A 24,569-nucleotide genomic window follows, 5' to 3' on the forward strand; every position below is an offset into this window, starting at 1 on the left:
CAACGTGACAGCTCCCACTTGATGACAGAAGTGTGACTGTAGCACACACACATCCCCCAACACACTCCACTTAAAAGCAGGAAGAGGAACTGAAATTATTTTCAAGTTCCAGGACTCCCTGACAGATTCCCTACCCAAAAGGAAGAAGACTGCTCAAGCAATTCATGGGAACACCCACTTACTTAGGACCGACTGGCTAAAAGGAGATGTCTATGTAAAGAGAGAAACATCTCAGGGTCCCGTGTCTGGCATCTCCAGAGAGAAGAGAGGCTGCATTTGAAGGGATGAGAAAAACTCAAAGTTACCCCAGGACTCTTTCCTAAGCGGTCACCCTGTTCACAGTGGTCATGCACGTCAGAGTCAAAGCCTGTTGCACCCCCAAAAGTGGATTCCATGAGAGGCAGGGCCTCAAACAAACAAATGTCTTCACCCCATCAGGAAAGCATCAAAACTGTTCTTAAACATACTGCTTATGAAGAGGTTGAACTAGGTTATTATTACTTAAATCAAGAACATACCTGGAAAATCTGTAAGACCGCCAGCTGACCTTACTTAACCTTCACACTAGGTTCACGTCATAAGCTAGTGATTACTGGCCTCCCGATACAGTTAATAACCAAACGGGCAAGGCCAGCAGCAGGGCTGAGGACAGGAGCCCCTCCCTGGGAGTCCTGGCTGAGTGGCTGCCAAAGGTTAACAGCTCTGCCTACACGAGAAGCACCTTACTTGAAAGCAAGCTCTGTGCTCTGTATTTACGTGGTGCTATTTCAACGTGTATAAATAATCTTCTAAAGGAATTTTAAGCACTAATGCATTGAGGTCTCTCGCACACGAAATACCCCTGCAGCTTCACGCTGGATCTTAATTTAAAGCCCGGCCCTTAGCTGCAGCAAGAGTGGAAGTCAGGAGGGGAACAGCGGAAGGCCCAGTCTCCTTTCCCGTGGCGGCGGGAAGAGGTCCTTACCCTCCTAGTGTAAGATTCGTTGAACTCATCTCCGATCCGCCGCAGCTCCTGCGCAATCCATATCTCCGGGCGCATGTCTTCAGGTTCCTCCTGAGACTGCCTTATGGAAGCTGTGTGGGAACCAAAGAAACCGGAAATCATGCCTGGGTTCACAGCACGGAGAACATCACACATCGAGTTTCCAGGAACAAACCCATCTCACACACTCTTGTCCCCTGGTAGCTCCCTGGCCTGTGCATCACTTTAGGCAGGGCCCTAGTTGGCAATGTCCTGTTGCACCGATAAAGCACTAACTGAAATCAGCTTGGGGAGAAAGGCTTTCTATGGCCCACACGGTTGATCACAGTCCATCCACTGTGAGAGGTCAGGGCAGAAACCCAACAAGAGAGGCAGGAGCAGTGAGCAGCAACGCGGCTTACTCTTGCTCAGCTTGCTTTCTTGTGCAACCCAGGACCGCTGGTCCCGGGGGTGGCCCTGACTGCGGTGGACTGGGCCTTTCCCCGGCAATCATTTATTAAGAAAATACTCATAGAATTATCTACAGGCAACTTGATGGAGGTGATTCCTCAATTCAGATTCCCTCTTGCCAGAGGACGCTAGCTTGTGTAAAAGTTGGTGAGCAAAACAAAACAGAACCAGCAGTCACGGTACAAGTGACAGCAGAATAACCTCACAGAACGGACGGCCCCGACTTACTAAAGACATCCTAACCCAGCCATAGGTATTCCTGTTTTTAAAAGAATACTAAACAGTACAATGAAGGTCATCAAAGAAAGATGACAGGGACCGGTGCCGTGGCTTAGCAGGAAAAAACACTTGCTGCCTCCAAGCCTAACCTTGAATTTGATTCCCCAAACCCACGTGGTGAAAGCAGAGAAATGACCCCTACAAACTGTCTTCTGTCTTACACACACACACTCACACACAGACACAATATGAAATGATTTTTAAAAAGATCATTGACAGAGAACCTTCCTAGCACCTACACTAGGACTACAGTAGGAAAAAAAAGTGCTCGAAACAAAGAACATGACATTTTAGTTACCCACTTTGGTCTTACAACAAGGTACAAATTCCTAGGAAAAATTCAAACCTGATGAAACGTTTGTCCCTTCCAAAGCCAAGTGAGGGGACATGTGGAAGTTGTGTGTCTTCAGAAGCAGGCTCAGCGGCATCAACAGCTCATCCAAATGGGAGCATAACTGCATGTTTTCATTGAATATTAACTCAGTCAACAAAGACAGATTCAAGTCCACAAACACATGAGGGGAGAAAATGTTTTGGGTCTGGGAGTAAAGGTATTTCTGAGAAGAGTTAATAAAGACTGGACCATGGCAGGTGATGGGAGGCAGTGGAGAACCCGATTCTTCTCCCTGTTCTCGTCTCGCCGGCGCTCGGCCCGAAAGGGGCGCCTCGGGTTTTTTTTTTTCCTCCCCTTTCCCCTCCGCTACCAACAAGGATGGAAGTCGGCCAGATGTCCGGCATGACTTAGTCTTTTTTCCTGCCTCCCCCCCGCCCCCGCTTCGTCCGGGAGGTCGACCAGATGTCTGGTCTGGACTCCCCCCCCCCTCAGGGACATATAGATATATATTATAGATATATATACCTATATACATATATAATATATACATACATATGTATATATACATATATACTGCCATCTTTAAATTTCATAAACGTAAAGCATCCATAAACTGCAGATTCATAACTCTAAAAAAAATACACAAGTGAACACTAACACTTCAAGAGTTGGCTAATTTTTTTCCCCCAAAACTCTTGTCACGGCTTCTATGACCAAGTTACTAGTGCCTCAGCAGAGTAAAGGATGGGCCCAGCATGCAATCCCCACACTCCAGAACCTGAGGCAGGAGGATACTGCTGAGCTGCAGAGAGAGAGACAGGGAGAGAGAAATTCTTGCTTAAAAGAGAAGCAGGAATCCCATAAAGCCTCAGTGAGGGGGAGCTCTGCGCCCCAGGATGTTACTACAGGAAGTATTAGTGGAAACAGGAAGTCTTCTGGAAGAGTTCAAGTTTTTAGGTTGTCAGACCAGGAAGTTACATCCCGTCATTGGCTATACTGTTTTTAAGCATAAATATTAACGTTACTATTAACTTTATTAAAACTAAAGTTTAAATAATTGGAAAAAAAATCAATGGTGGACACATCAGTTCCATACCTTCCCTTGGGTTCTCAGCTTTTAAGGATTTGGCGACATGGGTGCCAGACCAAGATCTCCCCACGTTGCCCAGGCCTCTCTGAGTGCTGGGGTGACAGGCATGTACCACTTGGGTCAGTGCTTTAAAACTATGGGCCGTCAAACACTGTCTCTGACTTAGGGGCTCCTTCTGTTGGGTGTCCTCACAGGAAAACACACCTGCATAGCTGAAAAGCCCAGCGAGGTACCATGCCACCATGCCAGCTTCCCATCACCCCCTCCTTATTCTGCCGTTTCTCCCCAGACACACGGAAGAGAAAGGTCTAGCTTCAACTCTGTGGTTGGAAACAAAGAAAACCCAAGTACTGAGAGACAATGAGTGAAAAACAGATCACACACTTGATAAAGTTACGATCAAAGTTGCTGACCAGCTCAGCCAGTGTTTGCTATGTGGCCATGATTCAGCGACTTGAATAAGAAATGACCACGAGCCATGTCGTTCTATGATGCCAAATTGAAGTCATGGAGCTGAACTTCTTGAAGGCTAACACAAATTACAAATTGCTCTTCTTCCTCCCCTCTTTGTCTCTCTCTGTTTTTCTATCTCTCTGAGACAAGGTTTCATGTAGCCCAGGCTAGTCTCCAACTTGTTATGTAGCCTAGGCTGACACTGAATTTCTGATTTTTGCCTCCACTTTCCAAGTGCTGGGATTACAGGTGTGTGTCACTGTTCTGTCTGGACTCAGATACTTACACATGGTTCACACTTTCTCTTGGTCTATTAAAAAAAAAAAGCTTTCACAGAGAATTGCTTTGGCTCTTGGCAAACCATTCTGAGCTCCGAGGAAGCTTCCTTCGACTACCCACTCTTTCTTGCTGGCAAGGGACATCTGGGGATGGTCCCACTCCTTTTGATTGACTGACTGGGCCCTCTCATTTGGCCTTTCCCGTGCTTCTCATGTCTGGGGCTATGTAATTATGTTTGTTACTGTTGTTGTTTTTCGAGACAGGGTTTCTCTGTGTAGCCCTAGCTTTCTTGGGGTTTCTTTGTAGACCAGGCTGGCATCAAACTCACAGAGATCCACTCGCCTCTGCCTCCCTGAGCTGGGATTACAGCCGTGTACCACCGCACCTGGCTCCCCTTGCTCTTTAGGCACAGAGAGAACTGTGCTTGAACAAGCATCACTGTCTTCTTCCACTGTAACACAAAACGACTCCTCTGATGAATGGCTCCAGACTGTAGAAGAAACGTGCTGCATTCCAGCTAACCCTTCAAATGTATGCATCGGGAGGTGGTCTGGCTCATGCTTGGCTGAGAACTCCAAGCACCACTGAAGGAGCTATCATGGGTCACAAGCTGACTTATCAAAACCAGCTCAGAGCAAGCACACTGCCAGCAGCTACGGATCTCTGGTGTCCAAACTCAGCTTTAGTGATAAGCTGTTGTTTGGGGGAGATAAGCAGACAGTCTTTTTCTCCCATAAAGAACAGTTCAATGGCAGTTCAAGTAGATGCCCAGATATAAACAGATCCCCACAGCTTGGGATGGAGGAATGGAGGCCCTAAGGTCTACAGACCAGATCCTGAAAAAAACACCAAACAAAGGACCAGAAAAGGTGGCTAAGCCTGGGGCCATGATCTGTTTTGGTGGTATCAGGAGGGTGTATTAACCCAAGATAATGGCTAAGACCAGGCTCAGCCTACACTGTAATTGGCGGCAATAGCCCTGGGTTAGCAAGTAAGCTATCAGCTGTACTTAGGTGTAATTTTAAAAAGCTGTTACAAAACAGTACTGTACAACAGAAACACCACCTGCAGAGGAGGCTGCTGCGTCTCAGATACTCCACCACCAAGGCTTAAGGTGTAGCCCTGGTGTGTTGGGACTAGCTGTATAGGCCATGCTGGCCTCAAACTCAGATGCACCCACCCCTGCCTCCGGGGGCTGGGATTAAAGGCACGTGCCATCATACCTGGCTAGTGTTCTGTTTTTTAAAGATCAACAATGCTCATTTCTTTTAGTCTTTGATGCTATAGACCCCAAGGCCTCCTCTGGTCTGAGGGACAGGTGTTCCGCCACCGAGCCATGGCCGCCAGGATAGTTGTGTTTCAAACTTTTTATTTACTTTTTATATTATGTTTCTGTTTCTGCCTGCATGTATGCGTGTGCATTACGGCCATGCCTTGTGTCTGCAGAGGCCAAAGGAGGGTGTCAGTTCCCCTGGAACTAGTTACAGACAGCTGCCACTTGTCATGTGGGTGCTGGGAACTGAACTGGGTCGGCTGCCAGAGCCACCAGTGCTCTTAACCGATGAGCCCTCTCTCTCGCCCTCTTGTTTTTTGAGAAGCAAATACTGTTCCTCTGCTCTAAACTGAAAATTAATGGCCATCCACTCCAGGCACAAGTAACATGCTCACAGTGGACACGCACCAAGCCTCACACCACAATTAGTTGCACAAGTTTTAAAGAAGATTCATGTATGTTTGCGTGTATGAGTGTACCTGTTTATGCTGGCATGTGTAGAGTGAGTTAAGGGTCTGCCTATTACTTTTTGAGGCCTGGTCTCTCCCTGAACCACATTTTCCTCCACTATGTTGGAAGTCAGCAAACCTCAGCAATCGTGTCTCTGCCTGTATCCTAAACTGGGGTCACGAGGGAAGATGCCTTGGTTGTTATTTGGGTGCTGGGATCTGAACTATAATCTTCATGATTTTGCAGCAAGTGCTCTTAACCACAGATCTGTCCCTTCAGCCACAAACACCCTTAAGTGTATATAAGAAGAATCCTATTTGGAGTATTTTATAAGGCACCCCCTTCCTCTATGTTTAAGGTATACTAGTTTTAACTAACACGGTACACTAGTCAATGAAATCCTCACAAACTTCTCAGCTGACAAAATATTTCCTTTGAGTTGTAGGGATGGGGTGTAGGAAGGCTTTCCATCGAGACCGCCGAACAGCTTAAGGCTAGCAAGTGCCATAATTGGTCCTGTACCACATGGCATGAGAGAACAAAGCAAAGAACAGGGTCCGGCCCGTCCATCCTACCACGTGCAGGCGAGCTACAAGTGAGGTTTTCATTCCCAATACGAAGCGGTTTAGTTTCCTCCCACAGCCACTGTCAGCACAGGCGACCACAGTACACAGACCTCACAGTTGTTATCTTCTGAAGATGCACCTGGGGCCTGGGGCCCGGAGGAGGCACACTGCTCTGAAACCATGCCATCCCCTCTTGACTCCTGTCACTCTGTCCTGCGGGCACCCTCTCATGCCCACAGCCAGCCGGTCGAAGAGGTAACTGCCGTTACATTTCCAGCCTCTAAGATGGGCAAGCACCCGCCATAAACATTCTGTTCTGCTACTGGTGATGAGCAGAGAATCCTACAGGTTGGCGTGTGCTCGTGAGAAAGCTGTTTACAAAAGCTCCTCTAAGCAGGAGGGCCACACTTTTAAGCCGGCGAGGAAGTTTTACACATAAAAATTCTTCAAAGGGCAAATTTTTAGGTCGAGTTTTTACCCTTAGAGCATAGTTTTTGTATTTAACAAACATTTCATTCTGTGAACCTGGCATGAGTGCATGTGTGCGCACACACATACGCATGCAGACATGTGTACGGACATATACACACACTCACTCACACAGATACACACACATGTACACACCACACACACACACCAAGCACATGAAGCAGAGTGCTTGAGACCACAGGTACACTGGTGATGCTGGGACCTGCAGCAGGTCTCCAATCCTGCAGGCCACAACCCTGCACCAGGGGACTTCCCAGGCCCAAGTTTCTTCCTCTTTGCTGTGAACAAATGCCTCTATTAAAACTTACGTACCGCGTCAGGCACGTGCAGCTCTGCCGGCTGAGTTGTCATCCAGACTTCAAAAAATAATCTTTTGAAAGCCAAAACTGGCACCAGTAACGTGATTTCCTATGGCACGATACCAATTCATTTTTCTCTGCAGGGGGAGGGGAGGGAAAGGAGGGCATTCCTGATGCCAAAGGGCCTTAGTGATGGGGCAAGATGTGGGTCACCCACTTGGCTAACAGTTTTCTAACTCATAAGGTAATTCAAGATCTTCAAAGCTCAGTAACTGTTAATCCCAAGGGTAAGCGGTTGGTAGTGAAATCAAGCTGTGACTCTGTTGCACTGAGTAGCAATGGGCTCAAAGAACTATGGTCACATTGTGATGTTCTTCGCCTGCAACAGTGCTATGAAACAACACTGGCCCATGTCCTGGCACACGACTTCCAATGGAGGGGGCAGGCTAGCTCAGTCCCTTGCCCCAGTGACCCCCTTACCACTGGCATCACACTGCAGCAGTAACAGGAGTCAACTCAAAACCTGCGGGAGAATTTCAGCCGTCTCTAGATGGCCAGTAATCCTCCAAGATTACATTTTAAAGTAACCAGCATGAATTAAAACCAAATCACTATTCAACTCAAGACAGGGAAAGGATTTCCTGATGTCCAAGTTGACACGGAATGTGTGACTTTGAACTGTTGCTTATTTCAAACACACAAAAGAACACACCGAGGCAGGCAAGGGCTGGCCCATGCACTGGAGGGAGAAAGACGACCTCTCAGTAGCAACTTCAGGGCTGTCCATCTCTGTCCCTGAGGAAGCCCTGGCTGGACCACCCACACCCACAAAGGTCCCTACAAAGAACTCCTTCCTTGTGAACTCAAACCAGATACAAAACAATGCCCAAAGAAATAGTCTCCCAATATGGTGTGTGTGTGTGTGGGGGGGGGGTGATGGATGTGTGAGATGGGATATCTTCACTGTTCAGTGGGGCAAATAAAAAACCCTGGGATGTTGGGTCAACACAACAATCTGCTTATTTAAGTATCTCAGAAATAATCCTTCTCCAAGCAGACACACCCACAGCTCACAGGAGGAAAGCAACCCGGCAGTGTGCTGAGGCAGCTTTCAAAACTACCTGAAAGGAGCAGGGTTGTCCTAGCTCTTCCCAGTCAGCCAAAGGCAAAGGGGAGCTGTTGCCACCACAGGGAGGGGACACTAAAGGCCACCAGAACCTCCTTGTGAAATGTGTGCTCAGAAATATCACCCAGAAACCAGTCCTCTCTCTCCCCCGTTCCCCCAACCTTTGTCCAGGTCTGCTTTTTTTTTGTTTTGTTTTTTGTTTTTTTAACCCACATCATTTTACTTCTTGGTAGAAAAATCTGTCCATTCCACTGAGCCAGTTTGCAGAAATGAAAGCCATTAGAAACACAAGTGCAGGGGTATGCAGGAAGTGGATACAATCAAGGGTCTGCTGTACAGCCAGTTCTGGGAAGGTGGAGACAGGAGGATCCCCAGGACTCACTAGCTAGCCAGCCCAGTGGCATCTGTGACCATGAGGCTCAGTGAGAGAGCCCTGTCTCAAGGTCTGAGGATCAGAGCGACTGAAGGAAACACTCAACACCTCTGGCCCTCTGCACATCTACATACACACACACACACACACAGACCAAAAAACAAAAACAAAAACAAAAACAAAAAAAAACAGGTTCACACTAAAATAAAAGTAAAAGGAGAAAGAAAACTATAAAACAACAGCATGCAGCCTAAGAGCTCAAGTTTCCCTCAATCTGTTTTTCTCTGGTGCACATTTGTGTCAAGCCTGAGTTGTCACATGAATTCAGGACAGTGCCTTGAAAACAGCTGCTGGAATAAAATGCTCAGTAATGAGGTGCTCGACCCAAAGCCAGAGCTCTCGACTCACTCTTCCGGCGTGTCCTCCCGCTGCCTTCATGTAGCCCTGAGCTACATGAAATCGTACTGGCTGCTTTCATCCGTTTCCAGCCGGGTGGCTTACAAAGCCCCAGTTATCCACGGCTGAAGTTAGTCGGAGATGTGGACACTAGCATTCAGGGGGCCTTTTCCCTTCCCCAAGGTCTGCTTCCTGCAAGAGTGCCCAAACCTAGGGGCGACTAGGAGATCCAGGGCCTCGTTATCGATTCCATCTGAGCTGCCCCCCAGACACACACTAGCATATTTACTACACACAGGAGGTGTGCCCCCACCTGTGACGTCCAGGACACCTCAGACCCAAGGGATGCACGGCACCTAAGCAGCGGTGGGAGACAAGGCTGGTGGGACCGCTTTCTCACGGTGCTGCAGCCCTCACGGACGGACGTGAAGCACAACAGAATGGAAATGCCCCCTTCTATCCCTCTACCCTAATCACGATTCTGTCCCCAGGGCCTCAAGACATCCCATAACAATCCCTCCCGGCCACCACCTCGTTTTTTATTACTATCATTTTGGATTTTCCTTATTTTTGTTTTACACATGTTGGTGTAAACCTAACGACCATCTGTGTGCCGTACGTGTGTGGTAGAGAGAAGAGGACATCAGATGTTCTGGAACTGCAGTTAGGTGGTTCTCAGCGGCCGCGTGGGTACTGGGAACCAAACCCAGGTCCTCTCAACAGCAGCCAGTGCCTTTAACCACTGGAGTCATCTCTCCAGCAGATCACCTGTCTTTTTTAATAAACGAAGCTGCCGTCACACTTCCCAAACCTGAGCCTAAGCCACTTCCTCTCATCAATATGCCCTGGGAGGCTGCGACCACGATAAAGATGCCTCCTCTCCCGGCCTGCTCCTGAAATCACAGCACATGGCGGCATTTCACGCTCACTGTCACTGTCGTGTGACTCAGTCTCTTTGATCCTGACCCACTGAGTCTCTGCACAGCTCCTACTCTGCCCATAGCTGCTGTTTATATTCAGGAGGCTCTGGGGATCCGACTGTGCACCTTATTGTAATAAGCAAAAACAACTTCAAAACTCAGCAGGGTCAAATGAAGACCCACACCTCACTTGATTCAGGATGAAAACATAAAACCACTGTCCCTTCCTATCCAGACAGTTCATTTCACCATTTACTTCATTAACCAATCAAAAGAACCATGTAGGGATCCTTTAAACCCAAGAGCTGGAGACTAGCACAGTGGGGAACCCCCGATCTAGAGTGTGAAACCCTGGGCTCCACCCCCTGTACCAAAAGTACAGTCTGGACTGAAGACAGCTCAGTGGCAGGACACCCACCCACCTGGCACGAGTGAGGCCTGCCTTGATCCTAGCTTGTAGCTGAAACAGATAGCCCCAAACACTAGGAAAGTCTGGGCTACAGGGAGTGTTTGAGGCCAACCTGAACTACTTAGGGAAAGCCTAGCTCCAATTAAGACAAACATCCCACCTGAACCCCAAAGGCAAACTTCCAACTCCATATACATTACCTCACTTAAGACTCCAAAACCCGACGTTACTAGCTCTCAATAACTATACATTGCTTCTAGACAAAAATCATATTGAGCCAAGGGTGAGGGGAGATAAGAATTTACACTATAAAATAAAAACTCCCGGGCTTCAGCGCTAACTACAGCTTCCTGCACGTAGCTTAAAACCAGCAGCAGAAAACCAGCGACAATAGCTTCCCCCTCCTAAATTCACATTGCAGTCTTGGCTGTTTTTAATCTCAGTGACCAAGACACAGGCTCACAACAAGGGCAAAAACAGCATTTGCAGGTCACCCTTCAGCTTCCGTTGTTTTTAAACGAAAGCCTCAGTTACAAACTTAGCATTTATAATGGCCATATACAAACTGAAGCAGTAATTCAACACAGATGTACGAGTGTTGCAGGCAACTTGCCGTAAAGACAGAGACAACAAAAACTCCCCACTTGTGCACACACACACAGAAGCAGCTGCCTCCTTTTTAACCCGCCTTGTAGGAAAAGAATAAAAAAACGCTTCCACCTCCATTCCAGACGGTGCTTTGCATAAATTGCAGAGACAATCACTGCACTTGGACAGCTAATGGTTGAAATGTCTGTCCCAGCTGGGCTTCGAGACTCTCCCCCAGACAACCCGGAAAGCATATCAGACACACTCAGGCTGAAGGTGACATCTCTCCACGAAGGGACACAGGCCAGTGCCAGCCCTGTGACAACATACAACAAAAGCATAGGAAGAACTAAGCGCCGCTGTCAAAGAAAGCCTGCTGGTTCATGACCTGACAGAGGGAGCATAAGATTAGTCAGTCAGAGAGGAGGTGGGAGCCAAGCTTTTCACCACTGACCCGACGGGCCAACTTCAGGTCACGCTGGACTGAGGGAGGTTGCAGAGAAACGGCCCAAACTGTACGAATGTTACATAACTATGCCCCGCCTCCATACAGGTGACTTCTCAGGAAAACACCAGACCGAAATAAAGATCAAAGAGTGAAATTTATAGCCATGCTTAATAGGCTCGTTCTGATTACACACGCTAGCTACGGCGACTGCAGGTGCAGGAAGACACGGAAAACTGCCGTCATGGGCGTGAGTTACAACAGTCCGCTCGTCTGCGCAAGCTCCAGACGGCCTCTCCTCTCGCCCACAAAGGCAGGGCGCACGCAGCTGCTGGCAGCTGGCTTGCACAAGACTCCTATCCCAGGCAAGGCAGCTTGAGCCCATTCTGCGAAATCCCCCGTGTAATCTAGGAGGCTGGGGAGTTGCTCTCCTGTGCTGACCGCTGGTGTGGCTCACATCCTCCTATTTCAGGGAAGAGCTCCAGTCATCTGGTATAACGAGACGATCACCGTGGAAGGACCAAGACTCCATGGGGGTCGCTGACTAAAACTTCCCGCCACTAGGCTTCGTCCTATGACCAGCACAGGAAGAGGGTGGGCCCCAAGATAACCCTTAACACTCAGACTGCGCGAGCCAGGCTGACAGCACAGAAACCATGCAGAGCAAAAATCCAATCGGGGAAACGCTGCAGGGCATTTCCACGCAGAACAGCCCAGGCTCTTCAAGGGTAAATAGTCAATCTTCCGAAGGCACTGAGTTGCTTTGGCTGGTTCAGCAGAATTTACACGCTCATTGAAGTAAAACTAAGTTTGAATTCTTTATCCTGACTTCACTGTCACTATTTTATGCTAAGACATTTCTTAAGGATCCTAAAGAAGTCAACGAGAAAAAGAGTAAAAATAAAAACCTCACTTCCTGTTTGTGGGTCAAACCCAGGGTCTTGGATGCGCTGACAAGTGTTATCCCACTGGACCCCAAGAACTCTCTTGCGTTTTCTCTAGCAGTTCTTCTGTAGAAAAGTATCACTTAACACAGTCCCATTTACCTTCCTGTACAAGCATTCCCAAGGGAACAAGATATCCTTTCCCTTTTAAGGGGACAGGAGGCTCAGTGGTTAAGAGCACTTGCTGCTCTTATAGAAGGCCCAGTCGAGTTCCCAGCTCCCACTTACACAAGCATTTGCACAGATGAGCGGACTGTCATGAGCAGGCACATACACACACAATTACAATAAAAGCCTTTTTAAATGTCCCATTTATTCCTAAGTTGCTTATATGTAGAGGCTTTAGGAACGAGTGGGAAACTGCCCTGTGTACCTGGGAGCGGAATCTACTCTGAGGGGAGACGGGTAAGGCCTGGAGACAGCTGGCAGCTGAGAACCAGCACAACCCGACCTGTTTCAATTTCACACGTACATTCATCTTGAACTGAAGTGGCTGGTCTCATTATTGTTCAGCTTCAAGCCTGCGTTCATCCCTAAGGAAACAGAGCTCAGGCCGAGCGTACCAAGTAATCCATACTGTGCAGAGGGCCATAAGCTGAGAACCATAAGCCCAGCTTTAGTCATTAGACAACCCAAGCTCTCACACTGGGAAAAAGGCAGAGAAAGACCCGCTCTCGCGTCCACACACACAAGCCATGCCTCTGACTGTCTGGCATCAGCTGTACAGCACAAAGCACACACGAAGCAGGGGGGCAGGGCTCTAAAGGGAGAGAAGTCAGTAGGGCAGCCCTCTCTTGGCAATGGCCCAAGGCAGCAACAGGGGGAGCCAGCAGCCCTTCATCACCAACAGCTTCGGGGGAGGGACAGGCAGCAGCTCCCCTCAGGAACAGAAGGCTCCGGTTTGGGTAAGAAAATCAGGGTTAGAGAAAGCAAAGTGAAGCCTGGGCTTCCTACAGGACGCCAGGGACTTGAAGACTCATCGTAAGTAACACTCAGAAACCAGAGAGGGCTGGCCTCTCAGACGAGGGCTTCCACGGCCGTCGAGCACATGCTGTTTTATGCTGTGAACACTGCGCTCCCAGAGCACAGACAGGAAAGCCTCTCCCAGAAGGCCTTGAAACTCCCTTTGCCAACGCTTAATGAAGGATGGCTTGTCACCTCGCAAGTGACGGGAAGGAAGCAAGCGCTCTTCAGTCTTGACGGTCCAGACAACTGGCCTTCGGTGGTAAAAAGCCTACCCCTTTACTTTGAAAAGCTGTTCCAGAAGACTGACCCGCAGGGGAAAGCGGCTCTCTGCTTCTGTCTTGACACTGTTCTCTTTTCAAAGTACACATTTCTGAACTCTAGTCAAATTTCTGCCACAAATGGTGCGTCTCCAGCAGGTGGCCCAGGCTCAGCCCCAAGCCAGGCAGGGCTGGTGCAGGCAGTTTCCAGATGTCCCTTCCCGGTCCAAAGATTTGCCAAAAAAGCCAGGGTTCCTCTCAGGGCGAAGTTCAGGTCCAGCAGCAGACCCGAAGCAGGTTCAGACCTGCCACCCCCACTCAAATGTGAGTTTCTAGAAAACATTTCCCCCTCTGTGCTTGTTTGTTCCGGAAACCAGACAGCTTCTGAATCACACACAGTGGCATTCCCGTCACCACGCTTCCCTGTGAGTTTCCCAGGTTCCTGAGGGCAGTTCCTGCCCTCCCCCCCGTAGAGAACACTTGAGTATCAGACAGTCATGCTCACGACAAGCTGAGATATTTCCTGGGAGGCAAGAAGTGATGAGTTTCCACCAGGCGATGGCCATCTACTGGGTTATTCTCAAAGTCCCGCAGCACGTGTGTCCTCCATCGACGGACGAGGAGACTGGAGCTCAAACAGGCTTGAAAATGCACTTTGGTCCTTGGGTCAAGCAGAGGAGCAGCCCAGATCCTGCCTTAGACTTCCTCTGGAATGGTTGTACAAGGCTGTGGATGGTCTATTCTGCCAGTCTATAAAAGCAGCCCCCAAAGGAGTCAGTTCGGGGCCAGCGTCTACTTGAAAGACCTCTCACCTAGGCTGCAACTGGGTGCTGCTTCACCGGCACCGAGAGCGTAACAGCCAGTGCTAAATCACACAAGAGAGACATGCATGCCTAGTGACAGGCTGTTGCAAATGCCAGAAAGAAGGGTGACAGGGCCAAAGGAGCAGCAGGCACTGTTATATTTGTCCAGGTGATGTCTTTATTTTATTTTATTTTTTCAGGGGTAGAAAGTCGCACACCTACTTAATTAGGCACATTTTCTTCATCCCTTTTTAGGCTTCATGAGCTTTTTTAAAAACCAAACTTGCTATCAACAATTCTGCCATCTCTTAGAAGAACATGCCGGGGCATGTCCCTCATGCCATCATTGTTATTCTCTCTCGCCTCACTCCCTCTCCTCTCTCTCTACGTGTGAAAAGCCCTGTCCTAGGCAGCGAGGCACCACTGACCAGGACTCAGAACCACGTATAAACGGCAGACACCGTGCCATCTGCCCCCATCAGCGCCAAACCAATTCCTCGCCAGTCCACCTCGACTGTTCTATAAGACTTGGGACTTTTCTTTAATAATGCCCCTAAAAGGCATTATCTATTATGAAATAGATTATAACCTGGTTATAACCGCATACAGGAAGCACCAGAGCACAGCCTGAGCCATGCCGCCTTCAGTCACACAGGACAAGTGAGGGGAACAACAGACGCACTCGTTAAAAAGAGGATTGTGGCTAGATTTCTCTCCTTTCTCGCTCTTTCTTTTTGGAGACAGGATTTCAGTGTATACAGGTCTGGCTATCCAGGAACTCCCTCTGTAGACCAGGCTGGTCTCAAAATCGGAGATCCTAGGACAGGAGCTCCACAAGGAGAACAACAAAACCAAAAAATCTAGGCACAGGGGTCTTTTCTGAGACTCATTCTCCAACCAAGGACCATTCATGGAAATAACCTAGAACCCCTGCACAGACATAGCCCATGACAGTTCAGTGTCCAAGTGGATTCTATAGTAATGGGAACAGAGACTGTCTCTGACATGAAGTGATTGGCCTGCTCTTTGATCACATCCCCCTGAGGGGGGAGCAGCCTTACCAGGCCACAGAGGAAGACAATGCAGCCACTCCTGATGAGACCTGATAGACTAGGATCATAAGGAAGGAGAGGAAGACCTCCCCTATCAGTGGACTTGGGGAGGGGCATGTGTGGAGAAAGGGAAGGGAGAGTGGGACTGGGAGGGGAAGAGGTTTATGGGGGATACAAAGTGAATAAAGTATAATTAATACAATTAAAAATTAAAAAAATATCAGAGATCAGCCTTGCCTCTGTCTCTTGGGTGCTGGGATTAAAGGCGTGTACCATCACACACAGCTGCTAAATCTCTTCCTATTGTTATTTCCTGTAGACAGCAATAGCAAAACGCAAAAGAGGTGATTTCTAAAATTGAGTTCTCTGTGGCCAAAGTCAATCAACATCACCTTAGTCTAAATTGATTTTCCAGTCTTTAAATGGTCAGTATTAAAACGTGGGGTCTTTTGGGTATGGTAAATGCCTTTAGAGGCCCCAGAGACATCATAACCTTTTCTCCCCCAGTGATGACACGTTGGGGGTCTTGCCTTTTCAGACATCAGATCTACCTTGACATTAGATTCCCAGTCTCTGGAGCTGTAAGACATGAACCACCACTGAGCCACTCTACCTGGAACTGTTACGGTACCCTGAATGGAGTAGGACAAATACAAACAACAAACAAGACCTAGTTCAAAGACAGACCCGTTTCCCCAAGGGAGAAGCAGCTCCATAGCCAGGCCTCCTCTCTGATGGTGAGAGCTTTGACATTATACAAAGCACAGAAAGATGGGGAGGAGGACAGAGGAGGGATTCTGGGGCTCTCAGCACTGAGACTGACCCTCATTATAGTTTCATTGCCTTCACATCGCCCAGACAGGTTGCTGCAGAAGCCTCTAACTGAGAAGCCTCAAAAGGCAGAAAGAGAGAGAGAGAATACACCAAGAACTGTAAGTTCTCACCAAGCAGCCCAGGGAAAGAATGACCGAACAACACAGAACCTGCCTACGGCAAAGAAAACCCACCCAGTTTAAATATGGCCACTGGGGAGATATCTTCCAGCCCAGCCCTAGCCCAGGGTTGCTCTCATTCTGTTAGGAGACACTGTGGGCTGGGCATCAAGTTCCTGTCTGGCAGAAGGAGTCCTGCTGCGCTGTCAGAATAGTGCTGGTGCGACAGTCTAGCCACCAGGCTCCATCTCTTGCTCAGCAGATGCAGTCAATGGTCTAAGTAAGTCTTTATCAAGTAGCAGTAGAGGATTCTAGTTGCAAAGATCTCCAACTAAGTAGCGAGGAAGGTCCTAGACAGTAGGGTTAGCTAAGCACTACACAGCCTCTGAAGGAGGCAGTGCCAACTAACACTGGCAGGCACAGTATATCAACCTACAGATACACAGCATATAAAACAATGCACTTTAAACACAAAACACGTATCTTGGGAACACGAAGAACAGAGGAAGACTGACCCTATAGACATTAATCAACATTTTTTTTCCTCTTAAAAAAGTTAATAAATTTGCAGCACCAGAGAACCAATCCAGGAGACACAATATACAGGTTTTTGTTTTATTTTGAGAATTCAAGCATTATTCTCCAAAGCAGATGACACCTCAGCAAACAAGCACAAACAAAAACAAACAGAAAAAGAAAAACCCGAAGTTCTTCGAGTACTTAACAAAAGTATAAAAACATCAACAGAAAGGCAACAGGAGAAGCTCACACACTGAGAGAGGACACACTGCTTTTCAATAGTTCCCAGGCAAAGAGGACATGTCAAAGAAACCAGCTCTGAGAGCCTCACAGCAACAAAAAGGAGAGTCCTCAAAGCGCCATACTCTAATTCCCACACTCAAGAAGCTATGGGGAAAATTCATAAACAAGCAAAAGGAAGAAAATAAAGGTGTACAGAAAAATAAGAGGGGGGAAAAGATCAATGAGACAAAAATCAATTATTTCAAAAACAAAAACAAAAAAATAAACCTTACTGGGCATGGTGGCACTGGCCTATTTTCCCAACAGAGGCAGGTAGACCTCTGAGTTTGAGGCCAGCCTGGTCTACAGGGAGTTCCAGAACAGCCAGAGCTACACAGAGAAATCCTGTCTCGAAAAAAAAAAAAAAAATCAACAAAACAAACACACACGAACTCTAAGAAGACCGACAGGTGTTTTGTCTCTTTGCTAGTTTTTGACACAAATTATCAGCATCAGGAAAGAAGCTTAGTTACTTTTCTACTGCGGAGATAAAACACCAAGACCAAGGCTTAGAATAAAGTTACAGTTCCAGAGGGCTGAAGTTTTTGGTGGAAGAGACGGCATGGTGGTTGGAATGGCACTACCAGCTCAAATCGCTATCCTCAAAGGGCGTTTTATTTAAGGGCGTTTTATTTACGGTTGACTTCAGGCTTCTGAAACCTCAAAGCCCATCCCTAGTGACACACCTCTCCCAACAAGACACCTTCTAATCCATCTCAAACAGTTCCACTAAATGGGGACCAAGCATTGGAACATGAGTCTGTGGGGGCCGACACAGGGGCTGTCACAACAGAGCCAGCCTTCACCCGAAACGATAGCGACGCTGCATGCTTTCTACAGCCGCAGATCCAACAAATCAGAAAAACGTACGTACCCCTTTTCAAAACCCACAGACGGGAGGCCGGCAACCAGAGCGGTCCTCCAGGCACACAGACACACAAAATTAAGTCTAGAAGCTAAAATGTAGCTTCCCCCAAAGAAGTCTAGGACCACCCTCACGAGAATTCAATTCTGGCTGAGACTGTGGCTCCGTTAGAATGCTCGCCTACCATGCACGACTCGCTGAGTGCTACAGAGCAGAGCGGCACATGCCTGTAACCTCAACAGCTGGGAGGTGGAGGCAGAAAGATCGGAAAATCAAGCACCAAGCACATCTTTGGCTACATAGTGAGTTCAAGGCCATCAAGGGCTACATGAGGCCCCATCTGAAAAAAAAAAAAAAAACAAACTCATTAATACTGCCTTTTCATAGCTTTTTTTCTGGAAATACTAGAGGGTGAATACTTCTCAACTCATCTGGGTCTTAATATCGAAAGCCAACAGAATAAGCACCTTTCAAGGTGTAAAAAACATCTCCACAAAATATTCAGTTCAATCTAGCATTGTATACAAATCATGTTCTGTCCAAGCAGGATTTATCCTGGGCATGTGAGAGCATTTGATAATGTTCATCAAACACGATAATGCACCACGCCAACAGGCTAACAGATTCCTAGTACAAACCCTTCATTAAAACCTAACTGAAAATTCTCAGGAACTTAGGAGTTTGGTTAAGATTTCTTAACCTTTATTATCAGTAAGTATATGAAAATACAGCTAATATAGTTAATGATTTTGCTTTTTAGACAGAAAGCTTCCGTTTCTTGATACTACTTTTATCAATTCTATCCAACATAATTACAAAGTCTAGTCAGTGCAATAAGGCCAGAAAAAGAAACAAAACACTCCCTATGTGCAAGATGGCATGAGTGTACTTAGAGATCGCACAAGAAATGACTTCATTTTCTCCTGCGAATCACGTGGCCATGTTCCTGTGTCTGTAATGGAAGCACAAACTCAAGAGGTCAGGGGACACCTTCCATCTCGGCACAGACACGCTGGGGTTAGATATGCTATCATACCCTGCTCGTGTGGGATCTGAGTCAAAGCAAATCACAACTCCCTGGACAGGCTTACAGCCAGAGCTCCATTGCCTCCTGGCTGCTGTCAGGCAGTGCCGGCACCCTCAGGATAGCCTATGTCCCACAGGGAGCTCTCAACGTAAACAAGGGGCCAACTGCCACAGGACGCTGAGGGGTGCAAAGAAGAACGGAATTAACTCCCACTCGTGAATTCTGCTATGCCAGGAGCAAGCCCAATATTTAAGACATTCATAAACACCTCAGAGAGTCCTTACTGACAATCAATATTCATCTACTTTGCATTTCTGGTTCACACAGACTACGCCCCAGATTGAGAAGGGGTGCAAAGACCAATTTGTGCAAAAAAACAAAAAAATATACGGCATAAAAACACCAGAGAAGGCAGCCAGTGAGTGTGGAAGGTTTTTTATTAAGATAATCGGTTTTCACCAAAAAATGGTTGGGCAAGTCAATCCTCCCAGAGTAGATGGAGGCTAACAGCGAGGAGTAAAAGCGTAGTTTACCTACACTGCCCTCCACACAGTACACAAAACATTCTTTACAGATGTTTTCAGAACAATCGGCTACGGAGAAACCTGTGAGGGCATCTCTAAATACAGCATCTGCCTGCTGTGCATCTCCACTGAGACCCTCCTTTCCTATGGCAATAAAGATACTTGGGCCTGGGGCTCAGCTCTATGGGAGAATCTGCCTTAATGGAGAAAGCCCTGGGTTCACTCTCAACACGTTAACGGAGAGGGCGAGGATGCAAGGACATAGCTTTGAGACACACTGCATCTCCTACCGCAGCTTGTCAGTGGGGAAGAGGAGCCCTTGGCTGAGCAGGGCCTCTCTGTAACCTCCCGTTTGAGTTCCAGCGGTTCATGCTAATCATAAAGGCTCTTTTGTGAAAAATGCATTTTGCAATGACTTAATGAAAAGCAGCATTGAAGATCTTAATGGTCGAGTAAAAAATATTAAACAAGTTCAAAAAGATAAGGAGGCTATTTCTCAGCTCAGCGAAACTTAGTCTCCAGGCAGAAGTGAGATTGTGAGGGTGGCCAGAAAAACATCAGTGGTGGACAGAAACTCTAAGTGAATTTAATAACCTCACACCTGGCTAAGTCCTCTTGCCCTCTCAGTAATTTCTGCCTCACCCCATCCTAACAGATCCTCTCCCCAAACGAATCTCTCAAGAAAATGCTATTAAAAACCTACTCTGGCGCGCTAACTTCACACAAACGCCCCGTAACTTACTGTTTAAATCCACGCAGTAACCTTCACGATAGCACCATCCCAATCTACTGGAATGCAGTTAACACTTCACAGGTATGACCACTTACTCTGCCCGAGAATCCAGACTGTCATCTTTAAAGCCCCGTATCCGTCATCTCAAATCACAGCAAATTACACCGCAATTACCTTCCTCGGTAGTACAGGACCCGGAACAAAACAACCGTGACCATCTTCACGTTAGAAACTGCACTAACTCATCCACCAGGGAGGAGAAAATATTTCCCCACATTACCCCTTCACCTGCAGAGACCATTACCCAGGCCAACAGTGTAAAACTCTAATAGCTTCCAGAGGGTTCTTAAAACAAACAGGTTCTTACGCGTACAGACCAGGGAGCCCTGTTAACTCAGTTCATGCTGTGGATACACACAGGCCCTGGGCTATTTGTTTCCTAGTAGAGGGAGGCAAGAGCCTATTCAGAAGCACTTCTAGAGGCAAGAGCGAAAAGTAATTGCAGACATAGGACTTCCAGCTCCTTCCAGTTAGGATGCCTTAACAGTCCCCAGAACTCAGGCACCGCAAAGCCAACACGTGGCTTGGATACCAAATGCCATGAACAAGTTCCTGATGTCTTCTGCAGGTCTGGCTGGCCGGACACATACCAAACATGGTTGTGGATGATAAGGATCAAAATAACAGAGTTTTTCTTTTGGTGGAGAAGCACCCTTCCCTGGGGCGAGCCAGAAATGTGCACAGCTCAAGGCACAAGGGAGGAGGTCTAAGAGTCGTCTTGGTCTGCCTTTTAACAGTGACTAAAGATCTAAAGTAGGTGTCAATGTGTAAGTTTTGGGACATTTGGCTTCAGAATCTTCAGGTCTGGTTATGATACGATGTAGAAACACTTCACTGTAAGAATTCAGGACAACCTGACCACAGTCAGGGGCCACCTTAATGTTGATTGGGTAAACACTCTCCAAATGCCACTGTTCCCATAGCCCCGTTTCCTCATCATTTTTACTGTGAATCATCATGGATATTTTCTGCCACTCTTGGATAAGATTCTCACACTGATCTGGGAGGAGTTAAGGGGAGAAGTTGGGGGAGGGGATGAATTTGATCAAATGGTATGCATGCATGAAGTCTCAAAAATAATATATATATATTAAAAAAATTCTAACACTGACTTTAGCCCCTGAAATTTAAAACAAAACAAAACAAAAAACCCCCAAAACTACAATCTAATGTCACCCATTCATACAAAGGTCAACCCCTTGAAGCAAAACAATGAACTTAAAGAAGAATTTGGTCATAAATCCATCTTCAGGGATCTGCTGATACACACTTGGTCTTTGCAGATGCTGTCTTCACAAATGTTGACTTGTCCATCTCCTCCTTCACACTCCTGGTACAGTTGATAAACTATTATGTATCTGACCAGGTCCCTTTCCAACACAAGGACATTGATACCTAAGCTTGGTGGTTACAACAACTGTACCATGGTTAAAGGCCACAGAGACAAAACTTTGCAGCTTGGTAGGGTTGATGTCTGTACTTGCATAAACTCATGCCACAAACTTTACAAATTAAAAAAAAAAAAGTTGAGATCTTCACACATCTCCTGTTTCCATCAAACTATCAAATAAGTCAGTTGACTTATTCTACCAGGCTTTAAATGCCACCCACAGCCTTGAAACCGATATTCAAGCACACACACTGCCTTGCACCCAGCTATGGCTTACCCATTGCACTCAGATAATGGTTGAAGGCCTGGCAAGGAGGACTTGGGGTTTGTGTTGACTTGTCACAACTCATGGGTGCCGGGCTCCTGTCTGTGTCAAAAGAGAAATACCCACTGGAGGACCGGGACAGCAGAGAAGATCTTCTCACAAAGATGAAAAGTGGGGATCTGGTAGCAAAAGGGCCAGGGCTGGCCGGTGGGGCCAGCGGGCCCTGAGGGCTGCCTTGGGGGCAGCGGTCCCCTTCGCCGCCGTCGGGATTACCTTGCGGTTCTGTCTGTAGGGAGGTAGGGGCCCCAGGCCTAAGCTGGGGAGGCCTCTCAGCAGGCTGCAATTGTCCACCTTCTCTGTCACACTCAGAACTTACATCAGAAGGTTGCTTGGCCATTTGGTCTTTTTTTCTGCAAGAAAACCGAAGGGTGGGGTGGGGGGAGACAACAACAAAAAAAAGATTATCATCGGCAAATTAAGTTTTAAAATCATCTTATCCAGCCGCTAAGAATGTTAGAGTCGACCTCTGATTCTTTGTTTACTTTTCTGACTATCTTCCACTAAGAGTAAAAGTTCACCCAAAATAACCAAGGTGTGTTTATTTTTGCGCAGGGTGGAACTCTATCAGGCCACCAAACAAAAACAAAGTATCGACTCCACAGCTTTTGGAGTTTGCGCGCCCACACATATCCAAGCTCAGAAGTTTCACGAGAGGCAGCCCGTGGCAAGTCTACTACATTTCGTGCTTTTTCCTTCGGGACAAACTTGAATCAAGTCTGAAAGTCCCAGCGGGCTCTCGTTTCCCGGGCTTAGACGCGGCGCTGGAGCCCAGGAGCGGGCGCAGAAGCAGAGATTGCAGGCGGCTGGCCGCCTTCCCTGCTCTGGCCCCATTGTTTGCCGAAAATGCTGAGGGCAGCAAGTCTGGAGAAGGTTTGGCAGCGGCCGTCAGTCGTAGTAAGTGCGTCACAATAGAGTTTGTAACTCCGAGCGCAGCTCCGCCCGGGTCGGGCGCCCTCGGCCGCAAGGTCCCTTCTGCTGCCTGCCCCGCGCGCCACCCCGAACACGAAACCACTTCTCTTGGGTGCAGCCTCGCCGGGACGTGCACCCTCCTTCCAAACGGGGGCCTCCAGAGCCACCCACGGTCCAGCTCCACACCTAGCAGCGCGCGCTCGCCAGTACCCGGCGCTCGGCTGCTCCCGCCCCCTAGACTCCTTCCCTCCCCGGGGCCACCACGCCGAGACTCACGTCCACCCCTTCCCGTCCAAGCGCGGCGTCCTGCGCCGATCGGAGGAGCCCTGCGCGCCGCCACCGAGGAGGCAAGGGGAACAAAGCCCGGCCCCGGGCTCCAGGGCCCCGCGCCTGCCCGACCGCCCGCCGCCACGCTCCGCCGGGGAGCCCAAGGTTTCGCGCGCCGCGCCTCCGGCCCGCGCTGCTGCACCGGCCACCGCCGGGATCATCCTCCGCCTCCTCCCGCTCCGCCCCTCGCGCGCAGCTCCCGCCGCCGCGCGGGCACCGCCGGCCCTGCGCCCCTGGCGCCGGCGGCCCGGGCTCCCCATTGGCCCGCGCGCGCTCGCTCCTCGGCGCGCCCAATGGGCAGAGGCGGCGGGGGCGGCGCCTACGGGTCAGGCCGCCCAAGGCGAGGCGATTGTTGACAAACTCGCCGCCCAGCGCCGCTCCGGCTGTGCCGGCCGCCGCCGCAGCCCGGGCTGCAGCTTTTAGGGGGGCCGGGCTGCTGCGCTCTCCGCGCCCGCCCCGCCCCTGGCCCAGGCCCGGCCGCCGCGCGCCCTGCGGGAGTTCCCGCCGCCCAGGCAGCGGGACGTTTGGAGACAAAGCGAGACCCGCAGAGCCCCGGGAGCCGCGGGGCCACGATCTCACTCCAGGCCGATCCGAGCGAAGACCCCCAGCGGCCTCCCAGGCCCCGAGCCGAACTTCTCAGCGGCTTCACCTGCCGTGCCCCGTGTGCCAACGACACGCACCAAACACGAACGTCCGTTTCGGGTCTCGGGCGGGCGTGCACACCCAGACCCCCGTGCCCAGCGTCCAGTTAGCCCCCTCCACAAGCAGTGCCGCCTCCCCCGGGGGGTGCTGCCAGCCTATGTGACTGGGTCCCGGTGCCATCCGCCCCGGTGGAGCCGACGGGGCAGTCAGCTGGCGAGGGCTCGGAACACGCGTGGTCCCGAGAGGCCTGTGGGGTCTCTGGTCTGCCCCGCGGATACGGTGGCCCTCGGCATCCACGGGACGCTCGCAAACGGGCCGCCAGGGACATCCGGAAAGGCGAAATCGGCCCCTGCGGCCGAACTGTGGCTTCAATGAGGACTAGCAAAGTCTGGGCGCGAGTGATTTTTAATACTCAGACCTCCGCGAGGAACCCGCACCAGCGAGGAGCTAAGTCTACCCGCCAGCCGCGGACGCGCGGCTGCTTCTCCCCCCGGGCCGCCTGGGTCGCGGTGGACGCACCGCCGGGCACCGCAGGGGGGACCTCGGCTCCAAGCCCAGACCACGCGCCCTCCCGGCACGCGAGAAGTGCCTCGGCGGCCCCCCGCGCGGGCACCCCGGCCCCGAGCCGGACTCGGGCGAAGCGCCCGCAGCTCCTGCACTTACGACCCTTCCCCAGATGGGCCCTGACAGGCAGGGACCTCGGCCCGACCTGCAGCGTTCGCCTCCCTGCAGGCGCGCGCGCTCGGCGGGACGAACCAGCGCCTCGGCCCGCACGTGCGCCCCCAGGGACGGATGAAGCCGCAGAGGCGGG

The 24,569-nt window shown here is 49.4% G+C and overlaps 1 protein-coding gene across 3 annotated transcripts in view; it reads right to left on the minus strand.

The window, feature by feature from the left end:
- The window catches only part of Bcl2l11 (BCL2 like 11), a 39,184-nt gene that overhangs the window by 14,333 nt on the left and 282 nt on the right, over positions 1–24,569 (minus strand). The window contains exons 1-4 of one of the 3 annotated variants that reach the window (XM_021654639.2): positions 23,066–23,279; positions 22,094–22,230; positions 21,833–21,922; positions 965–1,074 (exon numbers count right to left, since the gene is read on the minus strand). In XM_021654639.2, the coding sequence (XP_021510314.2) occupies positions 965–1,074; positions 21,833–21,922; positions 22,094–22,230; positions 23,066–23,277 (549 nt within the window). In that variant the 5' untranslated portion in view covers positions 23,278–23,279. Of the gene's footprint in view, positions 1–964; positions 1,075–21,832; positions 22,231–23,065; positions 23,280–24,569 lie in introns of those variants that run through there. The other 2 variants (XM_060372069.1, XM_021654640.2) reach the window with 2 other exon arrangements.

Source organism: Meriones unguiculatus, chromosome 18 (assembly GCF_030254825.1).
Source record: "Meriones unguiculatus strain TT.TT164.6M chromosome 18, Bangor_MerUng_6.1, whole genome shotgun sequence".
NCBI classification, from domain to species: domain Eukaryota; kingdom Metazoa; phylum Chordata; class Mammalia; order Rodentia; family Muridae; genus Meriones; species Meriones unguiculatus.